At 38.7% G+C, this 24,188-nt stretch overlaps 1 protein-coding gene across 2 annotated transcripts; it reads left to right on the top strand.

The window, feature by feature from the left end:
• Positions 1-1,133: 1,133 nt before the first annotated feature.
• On the top strand, positions 1,134-23,665 carry LOC127644519 (ralA-binding protein 1-like). Of its 2 annotated transcripts, XM_052127713.1 has the most exons (10): positions 1,134-1,149; positions 1,500-1,805; positions 7,096-7,530; positions 9,281-9,630; positions 11,489-11,650; positions 13,954-14,085; positions 18,865-18,975; positions 19,195-19,316; positions 21,780-21,900; positions 22,275-23,665. In XM_052127713.1, exons 2-10 carry the CDS (start codon positions 1,559-1,561, stop codon positions 22,443-22,445), a joined length of 1,851 nt encoding a protein of 616 aa, XP_051983673.1. In that variant the 5' UTR covers positions 1,134-1,149; positions 1,500-1,558; the 3' UTR covers positions 22,446-23,665. The 2 variants fall into 2 exon arrangements, with proteins under 2 accessions (XP_051983673.1, XP_051983674.1); XM_052127714.1 differs by lacking the exons at positions 1,134-1,149; positions 1,500-1,805 and adding an exon at positions 4,505-4,797.
• Positions 23,666-24,188: the final 523 nt, after the last annotated feature.

The following is a 24,188-nucleotide window of genomic DNA, read 5'->3' on the forward strand; positions in this document are numbered from 1 at the left end:
TTACATTAATTCTAGCAGGTTTGTACAGTGATTCTTTTTTGTAATAGTTATGCTTATTCTCTGATATGATGTCACATATTTCATTTATGAATTCTTTATGTCTCAATTATTTACCCAATTTGTCAGGTAATATTTTAAAATGCCGATTTACCAAACAAATCTGAGGTTCGTTAGTTAGCTATAAATCAATAAATGATTGTTATTTATTTTTTAAATAGTTTTTCCAGGATATAAGTATTTATTTATTTATTTATTTTTTTTAGATATCTGGTGGTCTAGCCATTTTAAACTGTAAAGGATTTTGTAATAGAAGCTGGCCTGTGTTTGTTTATTTACCGAAAATTTGTAAAAATGTCTGAATTAGCATTTATAGAATTGCATGTATATTAGGTAGTTGACATGAGATTTTAAGCAGTGATACCAGTGTCCTGCAATGTGACGTGCTATATTTAATATAAAAATACTTTAAAACTAAATGTTTGTTCTTGTTATACATACAGTTTTCATCACCTCATATTCATTTAGAGACCATGTACAATATTTGTACTGCAGGACTATTTCGGTGAACTGCAAAAAAAGAGATTGAAAATGGTGAAACACTTAAAACGTATCTTGATGACAAGTTAGAGCATCTGAAACACTTTCCTTTCTACCTTTTTCAAATTCATTTTTGTGGTACTCAATATTATGCCACAAATGCTGTCCATTGAGCTTAAAGGAAAAGTGTATCAGCATTTACGCACCCTAATGCCATCCGAAGATTTTTAGAAGAATATTTCAGCAATGTAGGTCTATAAAATGCAAACAAATGGTGACCAAACTTTGAAGCTCCTAAAAGGACATAAAGGCAGCATGAAAGTAATCCATACAACTATGCGAGCCAATCGATTCCAGGTGAGAACTGACCAAAATGTAAATATTTTTTTATTATAAATTAAATAATTATTAAATTAAAAAAATGTATTAAACCAATGAAGTCATATGGATGACTTTTACTGTATGCTGCCTTTATGTGCTTTTTCGAGCTTCAAATTTTTGGTCACTATTCATGTGAATTGTATGGAACTACACAGCTTAAATATCCTTCTAAAAATATTTGTTTGTGTTCAGCAGAAGAAAGAAAAATATCACATCTGGGATAACATGAGGGTGAGTAATGATAGAATTAAACTATTTGGCTGAACTATTCCTTTAACTTGCATTGAACCTGGAATATTCCTTTATGCATTACTGAAATAATTAAAAAAGTGCTGGATGAATTTGCTGACATTGTTTGGTTGCAAAGTTAGTCCCAGATTGTTTTGCCTGTACAAACCCCTGCGATTTATCTAGTAACAGAAAATGATGAGCTGTGGAAATGCAATAGAAACACTTCTGAAACACTTCTGGCCAGCTGAATGTCAGAAAGAGCAACACAGGATATAACTAGTTTAAAGCCATCTAGAAATTAGATGTAAAGTGTAAGAATCTGAAATAACCAGCCTATTTTCCCCTTTCAGGTGACATGGAGAGGTGGCATGTCTTTGAAGTGATCAACCAATAGTAGGGCAGCACAGAGATGACGGAGTGCTTCCTGCCACCCAGTAGCAGCCCTGCGGAGCAGAGGAGGGCGGAGCACCCTGGGAGCGTGGCACGAACCCCAAGCTCCGAAGAGATCAGCCCCACCAAGTTCCCGGGACTGTATCGTACGGGCGACCCCTCACCCCCACAGGAAGGACACCACCATGAGCCGCCTGATGCCGTGTCCGATGAGGAGAAGGAACACAATAAGAAGAAGAATAAGTTTAAGAAGAAGGAGAAACGGAGTAAGATCAACTTCTTAGATTACATTTCTCTTAAATTCTTTAAAAATGAAAGGAATCTTCCAGGTTTAATACAAGTTAAGCTCAATCGAACATAAAAAAGCTAAATTCTATTGTTTATTTAAAAAGAAAAAGCACTTACAGTGGAAAGTGAATGGGGCCTGTTCATATATGTTATAGACACTGTTTCAAACTATAATCACACAATGTAATTATTATATGTTAACTTGATTTTAGTATGCTCACAAATGTTATGTCCAATATAAAACTCTGTTGTCTTGATGACATAACGTTAAATGTGACATAAATGTGGTTCTGGTTTATGACTTGGATGTACGCTGTGGATTTTTGCACACACTTCACTTCTACCAGTCGATTTTGCTTTAAATATGAAACACATTAATTTAAACCTGAAAAACTTAAAACAGAAATATTTCTAAATTCGAATTACGCTTTAAACTAAACAAAAAGGAAACCGCAGGAAACCGATGGAGTGCGTACTCCAGGTAGGGAAGGAGGTATTGCCCCAAGTGAAGGAGTTCAAGTACCTCGGGGTCTTGTTCACGAGTGAAGGGACAATGGAGCGGGAGGTTGGCCGGAGAATCGGTGCAGCGGGGGCGGTATTGCACTCGCTCTATCGCACCGTTGTCACGAAAAGAGAGCTGAGCCGGAAGGCAAAGCTCTCGATCTACCGGTCAATTTTTGTTCCTACCCTCACCTATGGTCATGAAGGCTGGGTCATGACCGAAAGAACTAGGTCACGAGTACAAGCGGCCGAAATGGGCTTCTTCAGAAGGGTTCGCTGGCTTCTCCCTTAGAGATAGGGTGAGGAGCTCAGTCATCCGTGAGGAGCTCGGAGTAGAGCCGCTGCTCCTTTGCGTTGAAAGGAGTCAGTTGAGGTGGTTTGGGCATCTGGTATAGATGCCCCCTGGCTGCCTCCCTAGGGAGGTGTTTCAGGCACGTCCAGCTGGGAGGAGGCCTCGGGGAAGACCCAGGATTAGGTGGAGAGATTACATCTCCACACTGGCCTGGGAACACCTCGGGGTCCCCCAGTCAGAGCTGGTTAATGTGGCTCGGGATAGGGAAGTTTGGGGCCCCCTGCTGGAGCAGCTGCCCCCGCGACCCGACTTCGGATAAGCGGTTGAAGATGGATGGATGGATGGATGAAACAAAAATATAATAAAAATTAGGACATGGTCAAAAAACAAACAAAAATAAAACGTTCTTAACCCCAAATTTAAACATTTTATCCTCTCCAACTCCTTTCACCCGCTCCTTTTGCAGTGACTTAAAAATACCTCTACAACAGCATTTAGAAAAATACCAATATAAAATTAAATAATAAATACATTCGTAAATATAATAATAATAATGGTTAAAAAATAAACCATGTCCTTTAGAAAATTTAACACAAATATCATAAGTTGTTGTTTTATAAAGTGGCTAAAACGGTGATATTCAGGGACATAATTTGATGTTCCACTATATTTTCAGAGATTGAACAGGAAATTGAACCTGCTGGTGAAATCTCCAAACTGCAGGATCTGATTTTAGACTTAGTGATAAAAACAGACTTGCTTCTGAAATGTCTTAGCGCAATGACATCTTTCTCAGGAAAATAGGAAAATGCGCTTTGCGCCACTTCATTTAACAACGATAAAGCCGCAGTTTACGCGTATATAACCACAGATAGTGCAAACACTCCCACCCATGTCACTTAGAATTAGCACTGTCATGAAAATTGTATAAGACGTAGCACACAGTGGTTGTGCGTAGCACTGCACTTAACGCAACCCTCGAAAATAGAGCCCATAATATTTACGTCTTGTGGCTATACTTATAAAACTATGGAGCATTCCTTAAAGGTGAAGTGTGTAACTATTTTGATGTCAAAACATGTTCTACTATTCCCGTTTATTGTTCATTGACAACTATACAGTAAGTAATCCATTCGTGGATTTATCTCACCCAAAAGTATAAAAACTGAGCCTCCCAGACACTATCAAAACATTGACTTTATATTTTGAGCGGCCCACTCAGCCCCACCCATCCCTTTCTAGCTCAACCTATAGCGTGAGTTTGGGGCATGGCTACTTATTCAGCCAGGCAAATATGTACATCCATGGCGCAGACATGTTACTGAGGAAAAATAATTAGATTCACCATAATCTGATGACTTGCTAAAAGACAGAGACAGAGAATGGAGTAACCCCAGAGTGATTGGCGTCACATTTACAAGGTGGAGGACTTTAAGGGTATTGTTGGGGTTCGAGACGCCAAACTTGCCGAGTTGCTTCTCGACAGGTAAGCCACACATAAGTTAGCTCATTACTGTGGAGCTCCAGATAAATTCATAAAATACCCGGAATATGCATCTCTATGGATACAAGTTACGAGAAGACCATCCTAACTCATGTGCTGGATCCCCAGCAGCCGATCAATCCAGTGATGTTATTGGACGAGCGGATTCCTCTGCAATGCTTTCTGTCCGGTGTGTATTCGTTATAGTAGTCTTGTTTATTACGATGTTAAACTTTTATCACCTTTTATTTAGTATGGCCACATTGCGAAAGGGAGTGATAAGAAAGCATACTTTATTTTTGTAATTCCGTTTGGTGCCACTAGAAATTACACACTTCACCTTAAAAACAATAAACTTATTATTTTTAAGTTATATCATCCAGCTATAGTTTGCCTCGTATGATCATCTGCCCATAGTGGCCAAATGCTGCAGATTTGCATATGTGCAGCTTTAAAGTGAATACTGTATTTTCCAACCGCTATATTTAGCCGACCTGCAACAGCCTATTGCAAGCAAGCAGGAACTGATGGGCATTTTAAGGACACACCCTGCCCACCCTGTCCCGCTGTAGGTGTGATGTAGTGGCAGAGCAGAGGTTCTCTTGGGAGGTGATGGTCATGAATTCTGGCTGATAGGGTCAGACCCTTGATAGTGAGCTGCTGATTACTGTTCGCCTCTCAGAAGCAGTTCCAGGTGAGGTGGGTGTCAGGACAGAGAAATGGAGCTGTAAAAAAGAAGCTGGCATGGGAGAATGTTGCTAAATTGTAAGCTGACCTCTTTATTGGAGGATTCTGTGTGTCTCTCGCTCTGCCTTCCCTTCGCAGTGCCTTCTCTTCTCGTTTCAATTTCGCCTAACCTTGAGTTTGATCAAAGAGAGAGGGTGGGACAGGATATTTTGCACATTTTCTTTTTAGCATCAGGTCTTGAAAGAAGCTTGTAAGTTCTCTTCACTTTGCATCTCGTCTCCTCGTTTTTGTCTCTCATTTTGTTTCTCATCTCTTCTTTATCTCTCCTCCTCTTTTCTCTTTACCTTTCTCTCATTCTCCTCTCATCTTGTCTCTTCTCCTTTCTCTTATTCTTACCATGTCTTATCTCTTTTCTCATTCTCATCTCATGTCTCTTCTTTTCTCCTCAATTTCTCATCTTGTCTTGTCTCTCTTTTCTCATTCTCATCTCTTCATGTCTCATTTTGTCTCATCTTTTTTCGTCATCTCTTCTCATTTGGTCTCATCTTTTTCTCTTTTCTTCATTCTTGTCTTTTCTTTCGTCTCTTCTCATTTTCTCATCTATTTTCTTTCATTCCACTTTTTTATATCTCGTCTCGTCTCTTCTCTTTTATTCTCTCACCTCTTTTAATTTGGTGTCACCTTTTTTCTCTCTTCTCATTTTGTCTCGTCTTGTCTCTTCTTTCATTCTCTTCTCATCTTTTGTTTTCTCATCTCATGTCTCGTCTTTTCTCCTCATTTTCTCATCTTGTCTTGTCTCTCTTTTCTCATTCTCATCTGTTCATGTCTCATTTTGTCTCGTCTTTTCTCATCTTTTTTGTCATCTCATTTTCTCTTGTCTTTTCATGTCTCTTTCATTTTCTCACCTTGTCTCGTCGTTTCTCTTTTCTAACTCTCATCTCTTCTCATCTTTTCTCTTCTCATTTTGTCTCATCTATTATCTTTCATTCTCATATTTTCTCATCTCGTCTCTTCTTTTCTTCTCTCATCTTTCTCTTTTCTTCTCATCTCTTCTCATTTGGTCTCATCTTTTTCTCTTTTCTTCATTCTCGTCTTTTCTTTCATCTTTCTCTTTTCTTCTCATCTCTTCTCATTTGGTCTCATCTTTTTCTCTTTTCTTCATTCTTGTCTTTTCTTTCATCTTTTCTCATCTATTTTCTTTCATTCCACTTTTTTATATCTCGTCTCTTCTCTTTTATTCTCTCGTCTTTTTAAAATTGGTTTAATCTTTTTTCTCTCTTTTTTCTAATTTTTTCTCGTCTTTTCTCTTCTTTCATTCTCTTCTCATCTTGTCTTTTCTTATTCTCATCTCATGTCTCTTCTTTTCTCCTCAATTTCTCATCTTGTCTTATCTCTCTTTTCTCATTCTCATCTCTTCATGTCTCTTTTCTTCATTTCTCATTTTGTCTCGTCTTTTCTCATCTCATTTTCTCTTGTCTTTTCATGTCTCTTTCATTTTCTCACCTTGTCTTGTCGTATCTCTAACTCTCATCTCTTCTCTTATCTCGTCTCTTCTCATTTTGTCTCATCTGTTATCTTTCATTCTCATATTTTCTCATCTTGTCTCTTCTTTTCTTCTCTCATCTTTCTCTTTTCATCTCATCTATTCTCATTTGGTCTCATCTTTTTCTCTTTTCTTCATTCTCCTATCCTGTCTATTCTCGTTTCTCTTATTCTCTTTGTTTCTTTTCTTATCTACTCTTCTCTTCCCTTTTCTATTCTCATTGTCTTCTTTCATTCATTGTCTTCTCATCTTTTCTCATCTCTTCTTATCTTGTCTCTTCTCTCATTTTGTCTCGTCTTTTCTCTTTTCTTCATTCTCTTCTTATCTTTTTCATGTTGTCTTTCCTCTTTCCTCTTCCTCACCTCTTCTCGTCTCTTATGTTGTCTCTTCTCATCTTGTCTCCTCTTTTCTTCTCTTCACATTTTGTCTCGTCTTGTCTGTACTTTTCTTCTCTTCTCGTCTTTTCTCATCTCTTCTCTTTTCTTCTCTTTCTTGTTTCATCTTCTCTCATCTTGTCTCTTCTCCTTTCTCTGATTCTCATCTTATCATTTGTCTTGTCTGTTCTCTTTTCTAATTCTCTGTGTCATCTTATTTTTCTCTCATTCTCATCTCCTCTCATCTTGTCTCGTCTTCTTTCTCTTACTCTCATTATCTTTTCTCATCTTGTCTTGTCTCTTCTCTTTTCCCTTTCTCATCTTTTCTTATCTCATCCGGTCTTTTATCTTCTCCTCTTTTCTGAACTCTTTATCTCCTCTCCTGTAGCCGAGGGATACGCTGCGTTTCAGGAGGACAGTTCTGTGGATGAGGCTGAGAGCCCATCCAAGATGAAGCGTTCCAAGGGCATCAACGTTTTCAAGAAGCCCAGTTTCTCCAAGAAGAAGGAGAAGGAATTTAAAGTGAAAGAGAAGGGGCCTAAAGAGGAGAAAGCCAAAGACAAGAAGTCTAAAGACCTGACGGCAGCAGATGTGGTCAAACAGTGGAAAGAGAAGAAAAAGAAGAAAAAGCCCAGTGCCGAGTCTGAACCTGTCATCGTGGAGACTCCAGTGACATTGCAGCCGATCTTCGGCGCTCCTTTGGCAGAAGCGGTGAGGAGAACAGCACTATATGATGGGATACAGCTTCCGGCCATCTTTAGAGAGTGTGTGGACTACATCGAGAGCTACGGGATGAAATGTGAAGGCATTTATCGTGTCTCTGGTATGACTCTCTTCTACTTCTGTGAATGGAAATGTCATTTTGTGACTTGACATGTTTTTTACAGGAATATTCTGGCAACATATATCATCATTTTTACATGTTACTGTTGACAGTAATCTCAACTTGTCATGCACATTGTCAAAAATGAATGGGGAACACTTTTACAGTAATATACTTATAATGGGCATCTGTTGGGACAAGCATACCAGAGGGTTTAAAAGCTGAAATGTGTAGCACAGATTTATGCTTTAGTTACATGAATTCTTCCAAACAAAATGTTTGATACTTGAGCTGTTAGGCTATATAAACCATCCTTTTGAGATGGGACTACTTTTCTAGGTGGATAAACCTCTTATGTGTTTCTGATCTCATTTCTGTGAATGGAGTTTGCAGCTCCATGGTTGTTTCCGGACCACAGAATTATTGAAAATAAATGCGCAGCTTTTATTGTGTGCAGGATATGAATTCCTGTATACAGTATATACCAACAATTACATTTTCAGTTGTTAAAATGCTAATTCTTGATATCAGCAATGGAATTACTACTAGTGAATGCATTTTTCAATATAAGTAATCAGTAATGTTAATTCTTGTTATAAAAAATGACATAATTACTCATGGAAATATTCTTGATATTAAAAAGGGATTTCAAAATGTTATAGGTATATATCCGTTATAATGTCCCTTTGGCTTACATGTGAAAGAAATTGTCTTCCGGCTAATGCTTTTAATTATACAAGAGACCTAACTTGGTACATTACGAAAATATTAATTTTACTAATGATATTTTATGACTTTTTATGAACAAATCCATGTATTAAATCAATAAATCAGATATAATATTTCATATATAAATTTTTTGTTACATGTTCATTGTTAAATTGCATGATTTGTACCTTTTACAAATATTTACATTGATTTAGTGAACACACGCTAAAACCGGTACTGTCTCTTTAACAAAACCGGCATTTCGGTAAAGACTCGAATAGCTTTATCTCATCTGTGCGATGCATGATTAGAATGAAATGTTCACTTGTTCTTTCTGATCAACAACTGACTGTACAGAACAGAAAGGGTATTAAAAGAGACATTATTCAATGGCAAATGGGTCGCGTGGATCTCGTCTTTGGACACACATTACACGGAACAATTTTTACTCTCAACATGCTGTGAAAGGATCTCACTGCTGAATACTTCACCTATATACTACACAATTACTGGTGAGTGAAATGTAAACATTTAGAAGTTCTATAAATTTACAAATATTTACATTTTAAATATGCATTTCAGATGCATCGTGTTACATTTGGTTACAACGAGTAAAAGATCGATCTTTGGATTCAAGAATCGTTCAAATGAAGATCACGGTGCTTCGGAAAATCTATATTTTTACCCACCTCTAAATTCAATGGTCTGGATACAATTCCACCATTACAACATGTGTTTCTAAGACATTTTGAACACCAGTCCCATGCCTACAAGTGTTATGGATATTCTTTTAAGAGTGTGATGATTCGATTGCATATTTTGCATGCTTGCCTGCTAAGCTTCCATAATGAGTGCATTTACTGTAAACGTGTTTTACAAGCTGATGAAAATATTTTCTGTTGTAAATGGCTGCATGAAACAGGGGGTACATAGACATTAAGTTACAAATTACTGTAAAATATATCTTGAAATCCTCTACTCTGATATTTATGTTTTATGTTCTTCTTGACCGTTGTCTGCTGTCGTCACTTTTTCTCTGAAGGTATGAAGTCTAAAGTGGACGAGCTGAAAGCAGCGTACGATCGTGAGGAGTGTCTGTGTTTGGAGGAGTATGATCCTCACACAGTGGCCAGCCTGCTGAAGCAGTACCTGCGAGAGCTGCCCGATAACCTGATGAATAAAGATCTAGCTACGCGCTTCGAGGAGGCCTGCGGGCGGCCCAGCGAGGCGGAGAAACTGCAGGAGTTCCAGAAGCTCTTGGGGGAGGTGCCCGTGGGGAGCAGACTCCTCCTGGCCTGGCTCATCACTCACATGGACCATGTCGTCGCACATGAGGTCGAAACCAAGATGAACATCCAGAACATCTCCATTGTACTCAATCCTACAATACAGGTGAGATTATAGAGCTACAACTGAATGGGACATTTCACTCTGAAAGTTTTTCAAAATATTGAAACAAATCCGGCATACATTAGACTAACTGTGTTCTATTTAAAGGACAAGTTCACCCCAATATTAAAATGATGTCATTATTTACGCACCCTCATGTTGTTCCAAACCTATATGGAAAACAAGGTCCATATTTTGGGGGGGGGGGGCTGACAAAAAAGCACCATGAAAGTTAGGGCTGGGTAGAAATACAGATAAAGATAATTTTTTTAATTATTATTGTTAATCACAATCTTCATTTGAACAATCTTTAAATTGACCTATTCTTAAAATTCCAAGATCAATCTTTTACTTTAAAGTCTACTTCACTTTTGCATTTACATTTATGCATTTGGCAGATGCTTTTATCCAAAGCAACTTACTAACATCCCCCCGGAGCAACCTGGATTTAAGTGTCTTGCTCAACGACACAATGGTGGTGGCTGTGGGGATCAAACCAGCAACCTTCTGATTACAAGTTATGTGCTTTAGCCCACTAAACGGCAGTTAACGGACTAGTTCACCCAAAAATTAACATTCGCTCATCATTTACTATTTACATCATGCTATTTCAGTGTATGAATTAATTACTTCTGCTGAACACACAGAAGGTTTTAGAAGGAAAAGGCACATAAATGCAGCATAAAAGTTATCCTTAAGACCTTAGTGGTTAAATCCATATCTTCATAATCTATATGATAGGTGTGGGTGAGAATATCACCACCTACCGGGCAGGAAGGAGAAAGGGGAAAAGCCATGGATAAAGGTAAGGAAAATAATGGATAAATCTGTTGTACAAATCAAAAATGTGCACAACAGCCCAATAGGTGGCGATATACACGAAGAATGTGAAATAGCCAAAAAGGACAAAGACCTCTCATGAACATGCATTGAAGGGTTCATCGAAAGTGATGATTTATAGTAAAAAAGGACTTAAGTGTTGATCTGATTCTTATGCACACCTATCATATCACTTCTGAAGACATGGCTGCCTTTATGTGCTTTTTGGATCTTCAAAGTTCTGGCAACAAATCACTTGCATTGAATCAACCATATATTCGTCTAAAAATCTTTGTTTGTGTTCAGCAGAAGAAAGAAAGTCATACACATCTGGGATGTCATACACATGAGGGTGAGTAAATGATGAGAGAATTTTCATTTTTAGGTGAACTATTCATTTAACAGCCCATTTGAAGGAAGATTATCAGTGAACATTTTCAGTCTATTCCTCACACAAATCTGTCTAATGACTTGTACTAGTAAGCAACCACCGAGAACACCCTAGCAACCACATAGCAACGCCCTGGCAACCAAACTTGCAACATCTTAGAATTGTGGCAGTGAATTTTGCTCACGCAAGCACCACTCTAACTTGACAAATTTAGTTCAAACTGTTGCAGTAAATTTAGAAGGCTGAAAAATGGAGGGGAGTTACAATGGAGGGTTTTGATATATTTCTGCTCTCAGAATGAAGGTTGTCCTACTTTATAGTCTCACAGGACACAGTATGAAGGTGCTCTCATACTGCTAATGAGATCTGTGTTTGCGACCACTTTTATTCAGAGAAGAGTACAGGTAGAGGACAGAATAATATGTCGAGTATAGGGAGGGAACTAGATTAGGAAATAATGCAAGCCGGATTCAAACTTACATCTCCACACATGTGCTAATTACTAGGCTATGGCTCTGATGGGACCAGATTCTTGAACTCGCCACTTTTCTTCAAATAATTAAACTATGTTTAATGTTTACTACCTATAAACAGTGACTGCTTATTTTGAACATAACATGTTCAATCTTCTTTTCTCTTTCTCTGTGCTAGATTGGTAACCGAGTGCTGTATGTTTTTTTCACTCATGTCCACGAGCTCTTCGGTGATGTGGTTTTGAAGCCGGTGGTCCGTCCTCTGCGCTGGTCCAATATGGCAGCCATGCCCACCCTACCTGAGACCCAGGAGACCATTAAAGAGGAGATTCGCAGACAGGCGAGTCATAGGACTGAAACACACACACACCTTCATACCTTTATCCCTGTGTGACTGATTCTGTGTAAAACTGGTTCTCCACATCACAAGTCTCTATGTTGTTTTGAGCTGTACCACAGAGTGTCACAAAAAGCTGTACATAAAAAGAAAGGGGTGAAAAAACTAAACAAAATGTAATTAGGTCCTGATTTCAATCTCCAACCTCTGTGCAAAACAAGCCATTATATTCTATTATATTAGCTATGCTGATGAAAGTGGTTAGGAAATGTTTTCATTTGCTATCCACCTTATTTTTCAGTGAAACTAGGTCGCCGCCATTATCAACCTTGAACGTGGACAACTTCCGGTATCAGCCAGCTATTTTAAAGATACAAAAATACGAAATGATGCTGCTTTATATTACAGGCTGACAATGTAAGCCATCATATTATTATCATTAATTATGATTTTCATAAACGTATTGCTTTTGAACGCATATAATTTTACCGTATATTGCATTTTGCCATCGTTGTATCATCTATGTTGCACAGGCAGAATGAATGAGAGATCAGGCGCTGACAGGACAGTCCTCCGCGCCATCTGACACACCTCCAAAAACGTTACACAACCAGCAGAGAGCAGAAACAGCTGGAAAAATACTGCTTTAACTCTCTATGCACCGAAACTGCATCTTGTTTCATTTTGGCAAATTAATAAACGCATTTTACTCTCCATTCTTAGCAGTGTATAGTAAACAGACACACAGAAACATTGCCTTTGGAAATAAACAAATAAAGGCATCATTGAAGGTTGTACATATGTACGGAAGTTTACATGAAGGCAAGAAACACTGCATCTCCACAATCTCGGTAAAGAAAGGGGCAGTCTTTTCTTTACAACACACAGCAACAAGTGAATGATTTACTTAATCTTTTACTATAAATGCTGTCGTTCGAAAGTGATCTGGCACTAGGCCATCATTCTGTTGTGCATCCTGTGGTTGTGTGACAGTTTATAAGCCCATATCACTATATTCTGGTATTATTCTTCTTCTATTTATTTACATTGCGTTCAACAGCGGAACTTTTTCACATATGCCGGAAATGCAAAATAAGGTGGATAGATCACTCTGCTTGCTCTGTAATGTTATGTTGCTATGGTAACAAACAGCGTATTAATATTTACATTTACATTTATTCATTTGGCAGACGCTTTTATCCAAAGCGACTTACAAAAGAGGAAGAACATCAGCGAATCATATTAGGGAGACAGTGGTACAAAAAGTGCCATATTACAAAGTTTCACTATCATCAGAATAGTATACAAAACCGATTTAAGTGCAACAAGAAATGTAAATAATTTTTTTTTTTCTTTTTTTAATATCGAACGGTGAATAAAACTGACCGGAACTACCCGTGCATTCAACGGTTTGAACTGCACGCATTCCAGCCAATCAGAATCAAGGATTAGAACAGACCATGTGTAACCGGTCCTATTCGCCCCGCTCCGAACGGGACTCGAACCAGGGTCTCCAGCGTGGGAGGCGGGTGCTCTAACAAGGAGGCTAAACACACAACAGTCTGTAGAATTTACTAATACACATACATACATATATACTGTATATACATTAATAAATATAATATAATATAATATAAATATATATACATCAATTCTGGGGCTCTGATTCAAGATTCATACATGAGATTCAGAGTGTATATTGTACGTGAAGGAACTATATTTACAAAGGCAGACATTTATTTGAGTTTTTTAGTTTTGCATATAGTAAGAAAAGTAGTTTGTTGTGTCAAAGGCAAATGTGACCTCATAACAAGGAAATTCAGTTGATATTCAAATAAGGGGATGAATCCAAACTCTGAGTTGAGAGAGTGGAAAGATAAACAGTTTGGAGCTCCAGAATAGCAAAAACAGCCCTCATGTGGCGTTTCAATGTGTGAATCTAAAGCTATTGTCACACCTTTACACAGAGTTTTCTCTTTCATATCTCATGAAAATGAATTGAGGTCTCAGTAATGTTTCATTGAAGTGTCAACTTCTAAAATGTGTTTAGAGAAATAGAAATGGGCACAAAATGATACAATTGTTGACTTGCAGTGAGAGCATAGAGCTGTAAAATGAACATGTATAGCATAGCTCAGATCATATGGACTTGGAAGAATGTGATGAGCTCTCTGATTTATGATTACAGACTTTGGTCTTGGCAAATCTGAGCACAGTTTGAGACATTGTTGATATTTATTTAGTTTACTGTCTAGGAGAAACAATTGAGCTATGTAAGAGATCTAGCTTCATTTTTCCCTCTGCAGGAGTTCCTGTTGAATCGTCTGCATAGAGATCTGCAGGCGGGTGTGAAGGATCTGTCTAAGGAGGAGAGACTCTGGGAGGTGCAGCGAATCGTCACCGCGCTCAAACGCAAACTCCGCGAGGCCAAGAGACAGGCAAGAGATCTGTCCTCTGACTCCTGCTTTACCGTACATGAGAACACTTGATATCTCAAAATGTGTTTGTCACTGAAAAAGATGATTAGCCGAATCTAATTTGACTTATGTGGCTAGATTTGCATTTCCAGATGTTTTCAGATAAATTAACCTAAACTGAGTTATAGGGCTGGGCGATATGATTAATTATATCGTGGCGACAATATAAAGTGTCAGTCGATAGAGTTTTTGCTATATCATGTATATCGCGATATGTAAATATCCATGTGCGCAGAGTGAGTGTATTATGTACAAAACCATGATACAGCTATAAAAACAACACCAATTACAACTCCACCAATTGTTAGTATTCGCAATAGCATGCCCACCTGTCTCATTAGACCCATTCCCTCCTCCTACCACCTCACTTATGTCTCCACTCTGATTTGATGTTGCTCGAAGTTGTTGATAGCTCTTTAAACCACCATATCCATGCTGCTATTGCTCAGAATTACCACCAAAATGTAGAATTTGAGACTGCAATGTACAGGAATCACGCGTTTATTCTTGTGGACTAGCCATTGGCTGTTGTATTCGAATAGTTAATGAGGTTGTTCTGTGCAAGAATTGTAGGTTACAAATACTAGCATGTTTAAGCCACGAGAGAAAATTATTTCCATAGGCTTATTTACTTATTGATTATTTCTTGCCGATGACACCCTAGGCAACGGGCCTGGAGAGAGAGAGTGAGTGAGAGTAATTTGTGTTATCTATTAATAAATAGGTTAATAATCACAATTCAGTATACAATTATTACTTTAATTACGAGATGCAACTTGGATATTATACTGAGATCTATTTGTTTGTTTCTATAGCAACACTCATATTGCCAAAATGCATTCAGGTGCGGCTTTGTTTTTGATGATGAGAAAATACTTCACCTTGCATTAATTTATCTTGAAATGCTTATGCAAAATATTGGAAAACAAAGAACGCACTCCAGGTTATAAAATGACATGTTAAAGAATATATGTTGAGGATGAGACTTAACTTCACATCAGAAAATGAACTTTCACTATCTTCAGTTTTACTGAATCCGCCCTTGTTCATATTACTTAATTTAACTGAGTTGTTTCAATGAAAGGAAAAAAGTGACTTGTCAGCCTTGTGTTTGGGACAAGATAACATTTTTGTTGGCATTAACTGAAATAGTGATTTGTAATGGTGCCCTGATCAGGAAATTTGAGGCCGATACCGATCACCGATTTTTGTAACACCGAGATTGGCCGATGCCAAATTTATCAGCGATTTTTGTAACACTGAGATTGGCCGATGCCAAGCTTATCAGCGATTTTTGTAACACTGAGATTGGCCGATGCCAAGCTTATCAGCGATTTTTGTAACGCTGAGATTGGCCGATGCCAAGCTTATCAGCGATTTTTGTAACACTGAGATTGGCCGATGCCAAGCTTATCAGCGATTTTTGTAACGCTGAGATTGGTCGATGCCAAGCTTATCAGCGATTTTTGGAATGCTGAGATTGGCCGATGCCAAGTTTATCAGCGATTTTTGTAACGCTGAGATTGGTCGATGCCAAGCTTATCAGCGATTTTTGGAATGCTGAGACTGGTCGATGCCAAGTTTATCAGCGATTTTTGTAACGCTGAGATTGGCCGATGCCAAGCTGATCACCGATTTTTGTAACACCGAGATTGGCCGATGCCAAGCTGATCACCGATTTTGTAACACAGAGATTGGCCGATGCCAAGCTGATCACGATTTTTGTAGCACTGAGATTGGCCGATGCCAAGCTGATCACCGATTTTTGTAACACTGAGATTGGCCGATGCCAAGCTGATCACCGATTTTTGTAACACCGAGATTGGCCGATGCCAAATTTATCAGCGATTTTTGTAACACCGAGATTGGCCGATGCCAAATTTATCAGCGATTTTTGTAACGCCGAGATTGGCCGATGCCAAGCTTATCAGCGATTTTTGTAACGCCGAGATTGGCCGATGCCAAGCTTATCAGCGATTTTTGTAACGCTGAGATTGGCCGATGCCAAGCTTATCAGCGATTTTTGTAACGCTGAGATTGGTCGATGCCAAGCTTATCAGCGATTTTTGTAACGCTGAGATTGGTCGATGCCAAGCTTATCAGCGATTTTTGTAACGCTGAGATTGGTCGATGCCAAGCTTATCAGCGATTTTTGTAACGCTGAGATTGGTCGATGCCAAGCTTATCAGCGATTTTTGTAACGCTGAGATTGGTCGATGCCAAGCTTATCAGCGATTTTTGTAGCGCTGAGATTGGTCGATGCCAAGCTTATCAGCGATTTTTGTAACGCTGAGATTGGTCGATGCCAAGCTTATCAGCGATTTTTGTAACGCTGAGATTGGTCGATGCCAAGCTTATCAGCGATTTTTGTAACGCTGAGATTGGTCGATGCCAAGCTTATCAGCGATTTTTGTAACGCTGAGATTGGTCGATGCCAAGCTTATCAGCGATTTTTGTAACGCTGAGATTGGTCGATGCCAAGCTTATCAGCGATTTTTGTAACGCTGAGATTGGTCGATGCCAAGCTTATCAGCGATTTTTGTAACGCTGAGATTGGTCGATGCCAAGCTTATCAGCGATTTTTGTAACGCTGAGATTGGTCGATGCCAAGCTTATCAGCTGATTTTTGTAACGCTGAGATTGGTCGATGCCAAGCTTATCAGCGATTTTTGTAACGCTGAGATTGGTCGATGCCAAGCTTATCAGCGATTTTTGTAACGCTGAGATTGGTCGATGCCAAGCTTATCAGCGATTTTTGTAACGCTGAGATTGGTCGATGCCAAGCTTATCAGCGATTTTTGTAACGCTGAGATTGGCCGATGCCAAGCTTTTCAGCGATTTTTGTAACGCTGAGATTGGTCGATGCCAAGCTTATCAGCGATTTTTGTAACGCTGAGATTGGTCGATGCCAAGCTTATCAGCGATTTTTGGAATGCTGAGATTGGTCGATGCCAAGTTTATCAGCGATTTTTGTAACGCTGAGATTGGCCGATGTCAAGCTGATCACCGATTTTTGTAACACCGAGATTGGCCGATGCCAAGCTGATCACCGATTTTGTAACACAGAGATTGGCCGATGCCAAGCTGATCACGATTTTTGTAGCACTGAGATTGGCCGATGCCAAGCTGATCACCGATTTTTGTAACACTGAGATTGGCCGATGCCAAGCTGATCACCGATTTTTGTAACACCGAGATTGGCCGATGCCAAATTTATCAGCGATTTTTGTAACACCGAGATTGGCCGATGCCAAATTTATCAGCGATTTTTGTAACACTGAGATTGGCCGATGCCAAGCTTATCAGCGATTTTTGTAACACTGAGATTGGCCGATGCCAAGCTTATCAGCGATTTTTGTAACACCGAGATTGGCCGATGCCAAGCTTATCAGCGATTTTTGTAACGCTGAGATTGGTCGATGCCAAGCTTATCAGCGATTTTTGTAACGCTGAGATTGGTCGATGCCAAGCTTATCAGCGATTTTTGTAACGCTGAGATTGGTCGATGCCAAGCTTATCATCGATTTTTGTAACACTGAGATTCACTTTTATAAGTTATATGCTGCAGTTATGTTTATGCCCCACGTTGTAAAATTATATTCAATTTACATTAATTGTGAAATGCTAATATTTATTTAAATAGTTATGAAAACAATTATGAACAGTTCTGTTAAAGCTATCAAATATCATTGTGACATCCTGGCAACCAGTTAACACAATGAGAGTATCTCACACAGCAGAGATATGGTAAAAAACAAGAGAGATATATCTATTATAAGCTCCAAAAGCACTTTAGTGAGAAATCATTAAGATCTATGATTTGTTTACCATCTTTGGTGTTCTGTTGTAACACAATTTACTAATTATTAAGCAACTGTGTGAAGATGTGGTGCCGTTTTTGAGGGTTAAAGGAATAGTTCACCCAAAAATGTAAATTCTCTCATCATTTACTCACCCTCATGCCATCCCAGATGTGTTTGACTTTCTTTCTTCAGCAGATCACATTTGAAGTAAAATTGAAAAATATCTCAGCTCAGTAGGTCCTTAAAATGCAAGTGGATGGTGAACAGACTTTTGAAGCTCCCTTTTATTTTTTATGTCCTGGTGGTGGCGTAGTGACTCGCCTCAATCTGAGTGATGGAGGACTAATCTCAATTGCCTCCGCATCTGAGACGTCTGTGGCAGGGCGGAGGGCGGGGCCGGGTCGTGATCATACACACCCGGTCCCGTATTAGGCTAATCAAGCCTCCAAGGTATAAAGGCTGACTGCAGGGTGTCGTGCGGGAGAGAGAGATCGTTAGCGGACATGTCCATCATGTGTGTTTTTGTGTCTTCTTTTAAGTTTACTATTAAACTATTATTTATATTGAAAAGCCGGTTCTCGCCGCCTCCTTTCCATTGATCCCTTTACAACGTCAATCCGCAAATTTTATCACGTGGCTTGTTGAGCGCGTTACCGCAGAGAAATAGCGCATGTGGAGGCTTCACGCTATTCTCCGAGGCACCAATGCACAACTCTCCACGCGACCCACCGAGAGCGCGACCACAAGGAGGTTACCCCATGTGACTCTAACCTCCCTAGCAACCGGGCCAATTTGGTTGCTTTGGAGACCTGGCTGGAGTTACTCAGCACGCCCTGAATTCGACCTGAATTAGTGCTTCATGACTATTAAATCAAACATTTCCTTCCAATATTCCGTACTAATGTTGAATTTTCTCTCTGTCTCTGTGAAATGGCAGGAGTGTGAGACTAAAATCGCGCAGGAGATCGCCAGCCTGTCTAAAGAGGACGTTTCAAAGGAGGAGATGTTTGAGAATGAGGAGGAAGTCATTAATCTGCTCCTGGCACAGGTAAGGCCACCTGCTCAAACACTACTGCTACTGTCCTCACACAGTGTTTCTGAGGTTGGCAAAGCTATCAGGGAGACAAACAAATCAACTTGGTGAATGATAAGCAAGAGGAAAGGGTTAGGGTTTACCCTTACATGCTTACATAGAAACTCAAACAGTATGTGTGACAAAGGGTTCATTTTCAGTATGTGTAATTTGGCTCTCTGGCACCACCTGCAGGAGAATGAGATCCTTGCAGAGCAGGAGGAGTTGATCTCTCTGGAGCAGGTGCTGAGACGACAGATCGCCACAGAGAAAGAGGAGATCGAGCGACTGCGCGCAGAGATCGCAGATATACAGAGGTGAGAGTTTACACAAATTCATTGTCAATGTCTTTTGATATCTGTGGGGCAGAACTTTTTTGGTTTTGAACCAAGATAAGTGGCGATTACTGCGATGCCATCAAAACAGAGATGTGTTTATTTCTTTCTGTATTGCAGCATCACTGATACTTGAGAATTGCTGGTAATTTTAAGAAGTGTAATTGTTCTGGTTCCGAGTCATTTGAGTTTTTGAGTAATTGGAAACTATATCACAATTATGTTGTCATGTAAGCAACCTGTCTGTAACTACAAGTCTCACAAGCTCAATGTGAGCTCAATATAATGCAATAACAATTTTTGTATAAACATTCAGAAGTGGGAATTGTCCATTAAGGAAAGTGTTTTTGATTCGCTAAATAGAAGCGTTTCGTAAGAATTCATTTGTGAATCAGTCTGCACTGTTCGCACTGTGTTTTTGATTCGCTAAACAGAACAATTTCTAGAGTCATTAATTAGTGAATCAGACTACACTGATCGCGCTGTATGTTTTTGATTCGCTAAACAGAACAATTTCTAGAGTCATTAATTAGTGAATCAGACTACACTGATCGCGCTGTATGTTTTTGATTCGCTAAACAGAACAATTTCTAGAGTCATTAATTAGTGAATCAGACTACACTGATCGCGCTGTATGTTTTTGATTCGCTAAACAGAACAATTTCTTGAGTCATTAATTAGTGAATCAGACTACACTGATCGCGCTGTATGTTTTTGATTCGCTAAACAGAACAATTTCTTGAGTCATTAATTAGTGAATCAGACTACACTGATCGCGCTGTATGTTTTTGATCGCTAAATAGAACCATTTAGTGAGTCATTAATTAGTGAATCAGACTACACTGATCGCGCTGTATGTTTTTGATCGCTAAATAGAACCATTTAGTGAGTCATTAATTAGTGAATCAGACTACACTGATCGCGCTGTATGTTTTTGATCGCTAAATAGAACCATTTAGTGAGTCATTAATTAGTGAATCAGACTACACTGATCGCTGTGTGTTTTTGATCGCTAAATAGAACCATTTAGTGAGTCATTAATTAGTGAATCAGACTACACTGATCGGCTGTATGTTTTTGATCGCTAAATAGAACCATTTAGTGAGTCATTAATTAGTGAATCAGACTACACTGATCGGCTGTATGTTTTTGATCGCTAAATAGAACCATTTAGTGAGTCATTAATTAGTGAATCAGACTACACTGATCGCGCTGTGTGTTTTTGATCGCTAAATAGAACCATTTAGTGAGTCATTAATTAGTGAATCAGACTACACTGATCGCGCTGTGTGTTTTTGATCGCTAAATAGAACCATTTAGTGAGTCATTAATTAGTGAATCAGACTACACTGATCGCGCTGTGTGTTTTTGATCGCTAAATAGAACCATTTAGTGAGTCATTAATTAGTGAATCAGACTACACTGATCGCGCTGTGTGTTTTTGATCGCTAAATAGAACCATTTATTGAGTCGTTAATTAGTGAATCAGACTACACTGATCGCGCTGTATGTTTTTGATTCGCTAAACAGAACCATTTCTTGAGTCGTTAATTAGTGAATCAGACTACACTGATCGCGCTGTGTGTTTTTGATCGCTAAATAGAACCATTTAGTGAGTCATTAATTAGTGAATCAGACTACACTGATCGCGCTGTGTGTTTTTGATCGCTAAATAGAACCATTTAGTGAGTCATTAATTAGTGAATCAGATTACACTGATCGCGCTGTATGTTTTTGATCGCTAAATAGAACCATTTAGTGAGTCATTAATTAGTGAATCAGACTACACTGTTTGCGCTGTGTGTTTTTGATCGCTAAATAGAACCATTTCGTGAGTCATTAATTCGTGAATCAGACTACACTGATCGCGCTGTGTGTTTTTGATCGCTAAATAGAACCATTTCGTGAGTCATTAATTCGTGAATCAGACTACACTGATCGCGCTGTGTGTTTTTGATTCGCTAACTAGAACCATTTCGTGAGTCATTAATTCGTGATTCAGACTACACTGTTTGCGCTGTGTGTTTTTGATTCGCTAAATAGAACCATTTAGTGAGTCATTAATTAGTGAATCGGACTACACTGATCGCGCTGTGTGTTTTTGATTCGCTAACTAGAACCATTTCGTAAGTCATTAATTTGGGAATCAGACTAAACTGATCGTGCTGTATGTTTTTGATTTGCTAAAAAGAACCAGCTCATAAGAGTAATTTGTTTGGGAATCAGACTACACTTATTGTGCTCTATGTTTGCTGCTTTACAATGAATAGTTGCACATAAAATGATGTCAGAGCATTTACTTACGGTGTTCTGCCCACATGTTCATGAACTATATACGCAACCATATACAATAATTTATTGTACTTAGTTACCAACTCTGCACCTGAGCTACACAAAGTTTTCTTTCATTTTCTCTTTTTCATTGTTCATTTGAATAACGTACAGCCGACAGCAGGGTCGCAGTGAGACTGAAGAATATTCATCAGACAGTGAGAGTGAGAGTGAAGATGAAGAAGAACTACAGATGATTCTAGAAGAACTGCAGAAACAGAATGAAGAACTTGAGGTGAGAGAGTAAGAGTTCATGTCAGGGAAGTTAAACTTGAACTGTCCCTTTACTAATGCATCCTTCTCATGCCTGTTGGAAGCTCCTACTGCTCACTTCTGAAGTTGCAATTATGAGTATGTCATGTTCCATTGATTTGTGGTCGGGGTGAAAAGAAAACATGGAGGACTCGACATTCGTTATTGTTCATTTTTGTATATTACATGCTCTTTTCTCTGTGTAAAACATGTACAAATATACCAAATGTACATATATACATGTATATGTATATGGCCAAAATTTTAACAATTAACAAAGTAGGTGTATTTACAAAAAAGGCTTGCTTTATATCAGTATCACTCTTGAGAGCCGTGTGTATTTGTGTCTTTTTCCAGAATAAAAACACTCATCTGAATCAGGCCATACATGAGGAACAGGAGGCCATTTTGGAACTGCGTGTTCAGCTCCGCCTTCTTCATTGTCACAAGCTGCAGCAGGAGCTCACAGCCCCACCCATATCCGAACAGGCTCCACACTCCCTGCCCAGCCCAGAGGAACAATCTTGAGCAGATGAGCCAATAAAACGCGGCACAGCAGCCAACATAGTTTCCACAGGGGCAGCCGTGGCTACTGGGAATGGGAAGCCAATGGGAAGCCTGGAAAAAACGCAATGAAACCAACACCCAGCAAAGACAAGCGAGAGAGCAACCTGTAAACTATCACTATACACTATACTTCTCAATCACTTCAGCCTTATTTGAGTTTGCTCATTGAGCTGCTGTGGCATCTTGGGTTAAGGGTCAGGCTAAAACTCACACTCAAGAGTTTACCGCCATTTCGCAAGGTGAAGCAAGATATGTTTATTACACCAGGAGAAAACTGGACAGCAAAGAATTGAACGTGGAGGAGGTATTGTGAAATGTAAAGGTCAATAGGTCAAACGGGAGGAAAACGTTCCGTCATTAATGCAATGGAATAAAATTAAATGTATTTGATTTCAATACTTGTTTAAAATTATGTATGTGAAGTTTAAGCTGAAATCAATGGCAGTGCAATCAGATCTTTGTGAGTGCTCAATTTATTATATTTTGTTCTTTGACACAAGTCAAATCTGACAATGAGTGTAATTCTCCTCTGAAAAATAATTTAATAAAAAATAGTTGAAAGCATTAGGGATTTTTTTTCTCAACTCTAATGTACATTTACATTTACATTTACATTTATGCATTTGGCAGACGCTTTTATCCAAAGCGACTTACAGAGCCCTTATTACAGGGTCAATCCCCCCTGGAGCAACCTGGAGTTAAGTGCCTTGCTCAAGGACACAATGGTGGTGGCCGTGGGGTTAGAACCAGTGATCTTCTGATTAACAGCCCTGTACTCCAAACATTACTCCAAACATTACTTTTGGAAATAGGAAAGATTAGAATAGAAGAACAGGGAGCCCTGCAACAGATGCCATGGACCCACAAAGCCCCCCACTGAACATCGTGTCACTCTGAGATTATATAAAGAGACAGAAGTAACTGAAACAGCCTAAATAGACAGAAGAAATGTGTCGACTTCTCCAAGAAGCTTGGAACATCCTATTTTCCAACAACCAAGAACAACTGTGTCCAGGTGTACCTTGGAGAACTGGAGCTGCAAAGGTGGTCACACCGAATATTGATTTAGCTTTTTTATGTTTACTGGACTTTGTATGACATTAAGTGATAAATGAAAAAAATTTCATTATTTTTAAGACATCCTCACTACACTACTAACATTTTTCCTAAAGTACCTAAAACTTTTGCACAACACTATATATATATATATATATATATATATATATATATATATATATATATATATAAGAAATAAATTAGAATATGCCATAGTCTATTTTAGGACCATTAATATTTATTTTGATATTTACCTGACAGTTAAGCACATTTTGCCTCCCTATTTTACATGTAATGCAAGCTAAAATAATTAGATATTATTTTCAAAGCGGAGGACATGTGTGGTGTCTATTTCTCAAACTAGAGACTCTGATGTACTTATCCTCGTTTAGTTGCACATCTGGTCCTTCCACATCTCTTTCTGTCCTTGTTAGAGCCAGTTGTCCTTTGTCTTTGAAGACTGTAGTGTACACCTTTGTATGAAATCTTCATTTTTTTTTGTCAATTTCAAGCATTGTAAAGCCTTCATTCCTCAAAACAATTACTGACTGATGAGTTTCTAGAGAAAGCTGTTTCTTTTTTTATATTTTTGACCTAATATTGACCTTAAGACAAACCAGTCTATTGCATACTGTGGCAACTGAAAAA

Source organism: Xyrauchen texanus, chromosome 6, assembly GCF_025860055.1.
Source record: "Xyrauchen texanus isolate HMW12.3.18 chromosome 6, RBS_HiC_50CHRs, whole genome shotgun sequence".
Classification (NCBI taxonomy): Eukaryota; Metazoa; Chordata; class Actinopteri; order Cypriniformes; family Catostomidae; genus Xyrauchen; species Xyrauchen texanus.

Coding starts and splice junctions, on each gene's coding strand:
- LOC127644519 (XM_052127713.1), top strand. CDS start 1,559: ATGACGGAGTGCTTCCTGCCACCCAGTAGCAGCCCTGCGGAGCAGAGG. Junction 7,531..9,280: donor AGGCATTTATCGTGTCTCTG/GTATGACTCTCT, acceptor TTTTCTCTGAAG/GTATGAAGTCTAAAGTGGAC. Junction 18,976..19,194: donor TTAATCTGCTCCTGGCACAG/GTAAGGCCACCT, acceptor CACCACCTGCAG/GAGAATGAGATCCTTGCAGA.